The sequence below is a fragment of the Corvus kubaryi genome, unplaced genomic scaffold (genome assembly GCF_017639235.1).
Source record: "Corvus kubaryi isolate FWS band 111438036 unplaced genomic scaffold, C.kubaryi_AGA036_p1.0 133, whole genome shotgun sequence".
Lineage (NCBI taxonomy): Eukaryota > Metazoa > Chordata > Aves > Passeriformes > Corvidae > Corvus > Corvus kubaryi.
Window position 1 is genome coordinate 24,529,818 of NW_024580667.1, and position 12,148 is coordinate 24,541,965.

Consider the following 12,148-nt stretch of genomic DNA (forward strand, 5'->3'; position numbering starts at 1 on the left):
CAGTCAAGAAGATTCAAAGTAAGTGCCCAAGCAATCATCACTCAGATGATTGGGCAGCCAAAGTGGCTTGAACATGTACAATGTTCCTACTGCCTCCCGAGCCTTAAATTATCCACTGTCAGGCTCTACAGAGAAAAATGGTAGCCCCAAGGACTCTTCTGTAACTGAACAAGCTCTCTTGTGGAGTATTTCCCTTCCCACAGCATCTTTTCAGGCCCTTTTAAGATCACTATGGGCTTTCATAATCATGTAAAACTTCTATGCATTTACCATTGCTCCGTGGCTTTCATATGGCACAAATGCATCCATTATCACATCTGAGCAGCATAAAATCAGAAAGGTTTAATCAGAACTGACTGTCAAAGTTGTTTCAAAAATTAGCTTTCAATACTAGGAAGTTCTGTAGTAATGTGTGCAAACTTCAAACCTGGTAGAAATTATACCGTCCTAAAGACAGCAAAGGGGGAAATTTAACCAAGTGTTTGTATTTTTTCAAGCATATAAAGCACACACCATCAAGCTTCCTAGGTGGCTGTTGTTTGGTTGGTTGTTTTTTATAATGAAGAACTTCTATACTGGATCAAACCAAAGGATTGTCTAGCCTGATGATTGATAGCACAGTGATAGCTAGTAAAAATGCTTAGGGTGAAACAGAAGAAATGTGCCTTTTTAAGAAATGCAGTACATCTCTATTTTCTCCATTTTTCTTTCCTTGTTTCCTATTTTATGAAATTTGAATATGCTTTACTTTCGTACGTAACCTATAATGCCTCCTACATGACTGCTGCCTACATAACCTGTAATGTTTCCTCTGAAGCACATTAGGTAAAAATCATATTTATGCCCTTGAGGTAGTCTGTCTTTGCAGAGAGGAGTTGAATTTAACCCTCTGTTCACACACTCTTAGGGAAAGCAGTTGCTGGCTGTTGTTTGCTTGTACTCAAAGAGCTTTCATCTTCTGTTACTGCCGTTTTCATGGTTCCAGTGATTGCACTTTTAAGAAATTGTGGTCAAATTTAAGATTTTTTAAAATTCAGAATTCAGAGACAAGTCGTGCTGACTTCTATAACACAAATGCTCTGTTGAAAGTTTCATCATATATAGTCATCTTTTGATATATCATAATCTAAGGTGGTTTTTTTCCCCCATAGATCCTGAAGTTCACCCTCAAAATGAGGATTACTGGGGCCATGTGAATCCAATAGGTCCAAGAGCCTGTTATGATGAAGGAAAGCGGGTTGCAGAGACCATGTGCTATGCATACATGAAGCAGGTATTAAACTTGAATCAGATTTGGTGGTTTTTCTGTAATTATTGAAGGCCAGTGTATCACAAAACTGGAATATGTGTATTTAGGGGTAGGAGGGCAAAAGAGAACATACTGAGTAGGAACACTTACTCTGTTGTGGCAAAATCTGTTTTCTTTAATGGGAAGGTTTTATTGCTCCTATCTATTGTGTGTTTTCAGATGAGCAGTCTTCTTGTAGAAAATGTGCTTTAGTCTCCTTTGCAGGTATAATATGTCTTTCAGGATAGTAAATACTTTTCAGACAGATGAAACTGAGGTGACCTTACTGTGCTGAGAAGTCAATGGGGCTGAATAGGGCCATTACTGATAAATGTGGAATGTTGAAGAAGCATAATCAAAATCAGAATGTACAAGTAAGAATATGGAAGGTCTTTAATGAGTATTTATATAGAAGCAATGTATTTTAAGCACTTTAGAAAGGCCTTAAAATTATGTAGGTATAAACACAGAACTTAATGAAAGATATGAATACCTAGCTATGTAATGCCTGTTTACAAAGACAGTAGCATGAAGATAAAAATGCAATTTAAAATATGTTTGGGAAATTATACATGCCAGTTTCCTTGGGTTTCATAACCAGCAAGTAGAAACTCATCATTAACTAACATAGCATTGACTCTTTACCTGTATGTAAATCTTGCTTAATTGTGGTTCAGTTAGGCTCTGAGAGACTATTTAATTAACAAATGTGGCACACTAAAGAAAATAGTATCAGTATTTCTTGTTATTTGCAGCCTTAATGTACAAAACTATAAATCAAACATAGGATATTCTATAGAATTTTAAACCTTTAAATTATAAAATTCTAGGTGCTTTTATAAACCTTGAAAACAGAATCAAGCTGAAGTGATAAGACTTTAGAGAGGGTATTTTAGTATAGAGATTGTAGTAATTTTGTCTTATCTCTTCTACCAGACAGAGAAGGCAGAGATTCTGTCTCCTTTGTTCTCTTTTAAATCATTTAAGGTCCAACATGGTGACAGTGCTCTTGTCCAGGCTACTCAATATTTCACTGTAGTAGAATATTCCTTGTCAGTCTGGAAATCCATTTGCAGTTGAAGATTGCAGTTTTTATGAGAAATTCTCGTGCTGTAGGGTGTTGCATTTTTTTGTAGGTTTGTGGTACGCACTGCAGTATTCTTTTAGAAGGGCATGAGCAGGTAATTTTTAAAATCATGGGCTGTATCTTAAAACCACAGGATGAGTCATGATAGCATCTCATAAATTTTATGCAGGATTTGCAATGAATAGTTAAGGTTTGTAAGGTGGAACTGCAGTGCACACATGCATGGAGTAAAAACTCATAATGCAAATGAGCTCTCTGTCCTAGGGGCAGCTCTGTGACATATTTCCTGTACTCTATTATGGGTTAGTGAAGTCTGCCCATGTTCATGAAGCTTGTCCCATGTTCAGATATATTTTGAAATACTGTTGAGCTGGTGTGGGGGAAGAGAGGGGTGGGTAGTGTTTAGATGATATGCTGTTATTAGTGGAGTAAATCTTTTGCTAGTGGGAAGGTCTGATTTCCTCTATGCAAATAAGCATTGTGTTTTTAAGAGGATTTTCAGTAGGAGTGACCTAGCTCTAAACAGTAGGATTTGCAGTATTTCAGGCTAAAATATTTCCAGAATCTCTCAGCTTCAATAAAAAGAAGAAACAGGCAAAGTTATTTTGCATTTTTTGGTCATTTCTTGCAAAGATTTCCATCTTTATGCACATTGCTAGGTACCTTAGACACCTCATAGTGTTTCCAAAAATGTGAAGTGAAACTAAACTTCTATGTTTTACACTTCCAGACAGCCTGTTTGAATCCAAACAGTTTTTGAATCTAGTCAAAGCTGACTGTTTGCTGTTGTCGGAGTTCCTCAGTAGCCTGGCCTGACCGAGGCATTTTTGGAGCCTTCTTTTCTGCTGGCAGTGTTGTTTTGTTCACTTACTTTGACCCTATGAATTAAGCATTTCTTGACTTTATCACCTGAGAAAGCAGTGGGAAGGCAGTTTCAGCATATAGTATCGCAGTGTTATGTTTGTGCTTTGTTCAGGACTTGCCATTCAGTTATCTGTTCAACCTTTAAAAAATTACATCTGGCCTTCTGGAGCTATTTGGAAATCTAGGTATTAATGTTTGCTCCAATACTCTGGATTAATTTAAATACTGACCAGAATCTGATACTACCTTCATGGCAGGGATTTACATCATCTGCATAGGTGTGTTGTAAATACAAATACACAGCATTTTAAATGCTGTGCATATTAAGGGTGTTTTGTGAACTAGATTTCCTTCTTTCCTTATGCCACTGACCTGTAAGGAAATTCTCCAGAGCTGAAGCAACACTTCAGGTCATTAGGGAATGTTACAGGAAAATTTTTCTTCTCCTTCCACTTTCTTCATCCATTTTTTTCGTACCAGCTATGCGACTCTGAAAGCTTCGGTGGTAACAAATGGGCTTGTTGTGATACAACTTTCACATTAAGTGATAGTTTTGGAATTACCTTAGAATAGCTGAAGTGTTGAGCTATAAGCATGGTAATGTTTCCACCATAAAATTGTAGGTTGTATTCAGGGACTTGCATTATGCCCAAAGTGAAGAGTCAGACGATTGAGGCTGTCCTTCCTAGCTTGTTTAGGAGCTTTAGTGCTTACGAAATTCAAATCTCACCATTTCTGTTTTTGCAAAGTAATACTAAAAAGCTATTAGTAACTGAGTACTAATGGCATTTTGTTTATGCAATTGACAGTACATGTAAATAAAATTCCTTGGACCCAGCCTCATTGTAGAGTATTGTAGCTTAAACACATCATAGATGGATCCAGTGAACACGGTGCTAGTAATTCTGCTGTGATTGCAATTCAGGGGTTTGGGAACAATTTTGAGAGTTAATGGTCTCCGAAACACATGGGAAAGAATATGAATCAGTAAGAAAGTGACTATTAGAGCAAGGAATGCAGGCAATAATCTCAAATAATTTTAGCTGAGACGTTGGTAAAGATCTGTATCAGGTCACAGTGATACCCATGTTACTGTCTGGACTTCCCCGGCAGATTTTTTAAATTCTGGTTGTCTGCTGGAGAGCAGACATTTGTTGTAGCTTTTCCTTTCCTGATTTTGTATTCAGGGAGGTCTGACTCATATTTGCTGTTCAGATAGATCCACAGACTTTGCAACAGAAAGAAGGACTAGTAATTAATAGGAGAAGCTTGCCTGATACCCTTGTGAATTACAGCCACAACGTACCATGTTCAAGTTGTTTTGGTTAAAGAAACTTTTGGCATTTGAATTGTATTGATCTGTTTTCTAAGACAGTCAACACAAGGAGATACCTTTTCTTAAAATGCTTATAAAATTAAAATACGTCTTTTTAAATTAAGAAGTTATTGTAGCATCCTTAATACCCTTGATACTTTCTGGAGCTGGGATCTCTAGAACTAAAGCACTGGCAAAGACTCATGCTGAAAACCAGGACAGCTTTGTTTTGCAGAGGAGACTGGATAACTAATGCTACATTTTGCCTGACAGCTGTAGAATAGTCTTGAGTACTTATTCAGAGGAGGTATTTCCGTAAGCCATAACAATCTTTCCTGCTTCTTTACTGTTTCTTTTCATCTGTACAAGCACAGTCTCTGTGAAGAAATTCATGCTGATAAATAATGGAGTGAGCTGAAGTGTTTTGCTAGCCCACAATCCTGCGTTGTATGATCTTGGTCTCAGGCTGTTTTTTGGATTGCTCAAGGAATTTTCTTTCTCATCAACCTGCTGTAGGAAGGCACTGTCTTAAACTGTGAGGACAGAAGGCAGTTTATCACATTTGATCTCAGCATTAGGGATAAATCTCAAGCTCTGTTTTGTTTAGCAGTATAAATGTGAGCCAAAGAGGTTTTTCTCCTTTCTCTAGGATGTAATAAAATACCGTACATGACTTACTGCTGCAAACCTGGGGGAGTAATTGACTTTGATAATGGGAATATGGTAGAGGTAGTCAGTCATTACTACATGTTGTTGATAATTTCAGAGTAACAGAATGTAGCTAAGACATAGACAATTAATACAAAAAGGAATAGAGTTACTCAGTATGTAAAAAGGATGGTGTTCAAATGAGGTGTTCATGAAACAGCGAAAGGAGACTTGTGACAGTTTTTAAGTTACTGGCTCCAAAATCTCGTTTGTGGAAGAGTTTCTTTTGAGAAGACAGTTTTAAAGGGCCAAATGAAAATTTAGCTGCATAGAAAATAGATTTTTCAAAGCAGTAGGCTGCAGAGAAAAGCTTTGCTGGATGACACTATAAATAAAAAGTTACTCATTTTAAAAGACAACATTACAGTGGGGTGAGGTGAGTAAATAGAAGGGAGAAGAAATAATGGATTCATTGTGACTGTGAGTAAGTGCCTGTGTTGTTTTTTCTTTTCTAGATCCCTTGCTAGTTTCCAACCAATACTGGAAAACAAGGCTTCTGCTGTAGCTTGTGCAGTACAAGAGTGTCTTTTTGGTCAGCATTGTTGAATGAGTTATTTTTATCTTGAATACTAGCTTCCAAGTGCCTTATTTTCTGCACTTGTTATTAGTGGCAGTATCTGGAAAGCTCACATGAAATACAGTCCCTTCCTGAAGGGGTCAGTGTCCTTTTTAAGATAAAGTGCTGGGCAAAACAAAGGAAGGAGAAGCTTTCTATGTCTTTCCAAATGCAGTGAAGGCTTTGGGAATGGTTCTGTAATGTGCTGCTGGAAGTGTATATTTGGAATGTTACACTGCTGTACTTTTTTAGCTACCAAGAAATAGAATATGTTCCCAGCTGATGCATTTTGCATGGAAAGGGACTTCTGCTCTTTCCGGAGTCTCTTTCAGCAGGACCCAGTGGATGTTGTGAGGTTATTTTTTTGGCTCTGTTTTGGATACAAGCTCGTTGGATAAAGACTGTATCTTTTCCTGTGGCACAATAGTTACCTCCCTTGTTACTGTTAGTTTACCATGTAGTTGCAATTGCAAACAAGGTTTGATCAGGACAAATGAAACCTTACCTGCAGCTAAATGATATTGAACATTGTTTGACTTCTCTGTACTGGGAGGTGTTGGGCTTTAGTTGTACTACTTGGTGTTTCTGATTTCGCAACACCAGTATATCACCAACGTGATATATTAAATGTCCCTTTTGCCTGTCTCTTACCTGTAAAAAGCTAGTCCTACTGCTTTCACAAAACGTCTTTGAGGATACGTTTGTTCATGAATCACGTGGAGACCTAAGAGAGAACATCACATTTTCCTGCACGTGTCTCTTGTACGTGAAGCTACATTTATTTCCAAGAAAAATGTGTTTCCAGGTCTCTTCTGAATGAAGTCTATGTGAGCTGAGCTTTCAGCCACGGATGTACCAACAGTACACTTCTTCCACATACACCCTCTTCCAGGACAACAGCAAGCATTGGTCTAAGCTTTAGTAAAATACATGGAAAATACAAGATGTTCTGTGTGTCTTCTGAAAGAATAGTTACGGAATGAATGTTTGCAGCTCCAGAACATTGTGCTTGTGACTTCAGTCGAATCAGAGCACCCAGAGTTTGCTTCAGACAAATTTTTTCCTGTAACTGATACAAGGATGTCTTTTTCTGGGAGGTGGGAGGACCAGGTAGTAAGAGGAGGATACATAGGCCTGCGCTGAGGTTGACACCTTCTCCCCTATCTTGTGACTGTCACTCTCAGATGGTAACATCTGTCTGCTTGCAGCATACCATGTTGCTCTGAACTCAGCTCAGCAGTATCCTGTTTTAGCTCACAAGGGCCAAACGTCCTTCTCACAGGCTTTATCATAAACTGTGGCTTGTCCAAATGAATGGGTCAATCAAAACAACTCGAGAGATTACTTCAGTTTGTAGTCTCTAACTGTTAAAATGCTTTGTCCATAAAGGTTCCAATTTCACATATTTGTTATATTTTCCTTGAAGATTTGCAAAATATTCTGTAGAAGGACTTTTGGAAATGATAAAAATGTTTCTTGGAAAAAACTATGCCATTGAAGAGTTTGATTGTAATGCATGCATTTACACAGGCTAATAAGGGCACTAGAAAACATTGTGGCTGTGGTTACAAAACTACTTTATGGCTTTTGTAAAAGATACTTCTCTGGCATGTTAAGCTTTTCTAAACTATGGATGTTTGTGATCTATGGAAATGCTACCTTGGTACTATATCTGGTGATTGTGAAACTTCGCCTATGTGCAAAAAAAGTAGCTAAGTCCCAGGTGAAATAAGATGTTATTGGAAGGATATTACTGAAAAATCTTGAAGTTCTTTGTGGAAGAAAATGCGTGTGCCAAAATCATGAGCTGTTCTAGCACTAATTTAGATTTGCATTACAAATACTGAGAACTAGTGTAAATTACTTTGGTGTATGCACTACATTTTTTGGGAGGGCTGAGGAGAAATTTGAAGTGTTTCATTATTAGAAACGATGCATTTTAAAGCTGAAAGAGAGATTCTTAAAAAGTGTTTGGACAGGGGAGAGTTTACACTTTTAGGGATAAAGACACTTTTATTAAGGAAGTAACAATTCTTTTTTCTTTGGCTACAGGAAGGAGTTGAAGTGAGGGTTGCCAGAATATTCAATACCTTTGGTCCTCGAATGCATATGAATGATGGAAGAGTTGTCAGTAATTTTATCCTACAAGCTCTCCAGGGAGAACCACTAACAGTAAGTGATGACCTCCTGGTGATATGAAGAACTATTCATCTTCATATCCTGTCCTCGTGTGTTGCAGATGAGGGTAGATTTTAGAAAATATTGATGTTCCCCTCTTCAAAATGTAGTGTTCCAGTATACCAAACGTAAATGTATGGAATAACATATGGGAAGATGTGCTCTGTTGATGGGGTTGATCTTTCTTTCACAGAAAGAAACAAGGCTATCAGTTGCAATCTGCACAAGCATTTCAGCATTCTTTGTATTGGGGATATAAACAAAATCCAGAGTTCAGTCAGGGATTTCTGTAAGAAGCAGCAGACAATCCAAGGAGAAAAAGAATCAAAGTTTTGTGGCAACGCCCACTACTGTAATTCTTGCAGAGCAAAATCTGAAACTGGACAGAGCGTTGAAGAGTTTAGGTCAGGGAATAAGTTGCGCCCAAGCATGATGAAGCTTGGCGTCCTGTGATAGATCTCTTCTAACTTTAATCTTTTTAAAATAGTGTGTTAAAGTATGGCTACCCCCTGCAAAACTTTGGTGGTAGATACTACCCTACTGTCAGACTGAAATCGAGAACTCTTTACAAAGAAAGAAAATTTAAGGAGTTCAAATTATGTATGTTCTGCAAAGCAATGCACATCACCTGACTTAAGTACGCTGATAATTCTTGAAAGACTGGTCTTCTCTGGAGGTCAGCATTTGCTTACTTGCTTGCAATTTAACAAGGATTGGTCACTTAGGCAATTTGTTACTAGTTTTTAATGTCATCAGTTACGAATCTTGGCTACTCTGTTCATAGCCTTTGCTAAATTTCTGGTTTAGGCTTGTGGTTATTTCAGAGTAACAAGCCTGCAGTGATGCTGTGTTTGTCACCTCTCCTAAAGATTTCTTTTTTCCCCCCAGAGATTTACTGCTTTTGTAGAAATCACTGTTAGTGCTCGATGTATGGTAGCTATTGTGCGATGCTGACTGTAACTTACTGGCCAGTGTTTACTGGGGCATATGACATTTAGGCTGCCATATAAGTCAGCATTAAGAGTGCAGATCTTGGGGCTTAGTCTTGGGTAGCTGACTGAACGAGCCCAGCTTGCCTAGTCCCTGATAGGAGTCCCTTCAGCACTACATAGACAACGCAGCCATGTGGGTCAGTGCTTTTTTCCTGTCAAAACATAAAAAAAAAGGGAACTTAAATTCCTGCAGAAAGAGTTTAATTTTCTTACCCAGGTGTCTCCCCAGACTTGCTTATTGGAAGAGACTAAACAAATAGTAGCAGACAAGAAGGTGGAGCTTCTTGGTTTGACACTTTGGATCCTTGTAGGCCTTGCTTGTATTGAAATATGAATTATCAGCCATGTGCTGATTAGTCAGTGTCAGTGTTCCCAGGATAGGATCCTTGGGCATAAAGTCTGAGCCTCTAAATGCTGTTTAGAAAATTTACTGGCTTATAGAGGATCAGAAGGTATTTCCATTTTTTAGGTTTGGTCCCCAGTGCATATAGCAAGCTGTTGCCATATTTGGCCTGTCAAATGTTTTTTATTTCATGCATAGTTTCTCAACTTTTATTGGCAGTAGTGCTGTAATCTTTTATAAGAACAGAGGGAGAACACTAACTGGAAGTTTTGTGAAGCCTTACAAAATATGAAGGACTTACCTTATTTTAAAACATACAATCCATGGGATATTTTAGAGCATCAATAAGAGGGGTCTGGAGTCTGTGTTCTTCTGTGGGAGGCAACACTGGAAGCTCTTATTTTATTTCTGTAATTGGCATGCTGTCTAAAATTTAGCAAGAATGTAATTATAATAGGGGTTAAAATAAAATGTTTTGCCCAACATCACTGTTCTGTAGGGAATAACTGTCTGATGTTGAAAATTACTGAATCTGAGAAAAGAAGGGGAGAGTTCTTTAGCTGACCAGGTCAAATAAAATGAATTATCAGCAATGAGCAGTGGCTGAGACCTACAAAAAATTAACTCCTGTATCATCACAGAATTTGGCTGACAGGAATACCAAGTGTGTGATCTCTTTAGAAACTCTGTTTTCAGTCTCTCAGTTCAGAGTACTTATTCAAATGGAGTAAATAATCTCTTGAGAGACCCGTGTCACTGATTTGTAGAAATTGTGGTCTATGGAAACATGACAATTGTTGTTTTGTTATTGTAAAAGAAAGATTTTTTTTTTTTTTTTTTTTTTTTTTTTTTTTTAAGAAAAATTGAGATACGGAAACGATATTGTACTTTCCAGCTATTGCTTGTATGTGGGAAAGATAACCACATGGGTGACTCTGCAAAAATCATGTACAAATACTTAGTTCTGTAAAACTTATCCCACAAGCTAAAAGTAAAGTTAAATGCAGGGAGCTCTATATAAATACATAAATCTGCTTCCTCTTTGTTTGGGAGTCCATCAGGCTGTCAGTGTGCTCCTGGTGCATTCCTCTCCGAATCAGTTTTTGGGTAAACTCTTAGACCCCTGATCTTACCAAATGCGTACTGAAATGTGAATTCTTTTGGGCTCTGAATCAGCCTTGGAGAGCACAAGGCTTACCAAGTAACAGATGGCCTGTGTAGCAATTGTACTGTCCTTTCTGTCCTCAAGGAAAACAAGCATGCTTTCTATTCTGTCCTTCCAAAAGCCTTTCTGTTGTAGCAGGTTGATAAGATGTGTGTGTCCCCAGTTAAACTGTTTTCACCACTTAAATGTGCCTGCTCACAGCTTTCAGAATATAAGTATTCATGTTCTAGAGACTTCAGTACTGCACTCAGTTAAACTGTGAAAAATGTAATGGTATCAAATACCATTCTGTACATTTTAAGTATAAATTAATGTCTGTTTGAACTTCAGCAACTTGCTCCAAAGTATCAGCATGTTACCTGCGGACACTTTTTTTTCCCCTCAAAGGTTTTGATACAAATCTGTACAGGTGACTTTAGGAGTCATATAATCTAGAAGTTACTCTGCTTCCCATTTTCCTAGATAGTAATATTTAGAGCCATGTGGTTTTGGTTTTTTTCTGTCCTGATTGCTTTAAACACAGTGCTGTTTCTCTTGACAATTTTTTTAGAGACCACTGACATTTAGTGCTCTCTTTGAAGCTGGCTGTTGTTAATGAGCAAATCAAAATTGCTCATCGTAACCACATCTTAGTAGCCTGAAGTTTGCTTTAAATATTTGGCACTCTTTGCTGGCTGAGTGCAGGCTGCACCTTCTTTCGGTGTTCCAGGAGAGGATAAAGCATCACTCTGTCCTACACCCCTGAGAATGTTTCCTTCATGCAGAATTCTGGTTAACAAAATGTCTAGGGATATGTTTGCTGGAGACAGACCCAAGAGGAAGATGACCTTCAAAGAACTGATACTTTGCCAAAGGCTCTGCAAGCACAATTTTTTCCATTCCTGTAACATTGAGCTTGTGTCTCAAGTGTTTCTCCTTGAGCCACTTTTCTAGAAAGGTAAAGAAAAGATAATTAGGGTAGAGAGGACTTCTGTATTTGTTAACTTTCCTATTTTTCAAACGATTTTAGGTCTATGGACCTGGAACTCAGACAAGAGCTTTCCAGTATGTCAGGTAAGCCTTGTTTGTACTGGCTGATAATTTACTTCATGGTTCTGTTAGCCTGGTCAGCTTTGTATGTATGTGCATTTGCTTTACTTTTTTTAATCATTTTTTAATACAAACTCTCAAAACAACATGCACCCATTGAAACCTGATTTCAGCATTTCTCAGCTGTCTGATCTGCTTTACTGGAGCTCTTAGGAGCCAGCTTTACTTTCAGAAGGGGGACACATGGAAGTTTTTAAAAGTACCAAGAAGAAAAACATTAATTGGTTTAGAATTTTACTTGAGATACTAATGTGCTCTTCCCTTCCAGAGATGGCAAGTAACAGACGAGTTTTTAGAGCTGAGCAGTTCGTCACTCCTTGCATTTTAATGCAATGCTGCCACCTCGTGTCTTTGGGACTGCTGTGGTTGGTGTGCAAACTATGCACAAGAAAAAAGCTAAGAAAACCCATGCTGGACTTCTGGGTTATTTTAATCATTCTTTGCTTGGAAATGTTCTTTCCCTCTGCTGAAAGTAGTATCAGTGGTAGTAGATGGTGAAGAAACCCCATCAGGTCGTACCCATTACTTTCCCAATTATAAGTCATAATGAAAAGGATCTGGAT

General features: G+C 38.0%; 1 protein-coding gene across 2 annotated transcripts in view; it reads left to right on the forward strand.

Annotated features, from left to right (window-relative positions):
• The window catches only part of UXS1 (UDP-glucuronate decarboxylase 1), a 57,282-nt gene that overhangs the window by 38,642 nt on the left and 6,492 nt on the right, over nucleotides 1–12,148 (forward strand). For both annotated transcript variants that reach the window (XM_042039657.1, XM_042039648.1), the window contains exons 9-11: nucleotides 1,152–1,273; nucleotides 7,871–7,990; nucleotides 11,506–11,549. In XM_042039657.1, coding sequence (XP_041895591.1) covers nucleotides 1,152–1,273; nucleotides 7,871–7,990; nucleotides 11,506–11,549 — 286 coding nt within the window. The remainder of the gene's footprint in view (nucleotides 1–1,151; nucleotides 1,274–7,870; nucleotides 7,991–11,505; nucleotides 11,550–12,148) is intronic.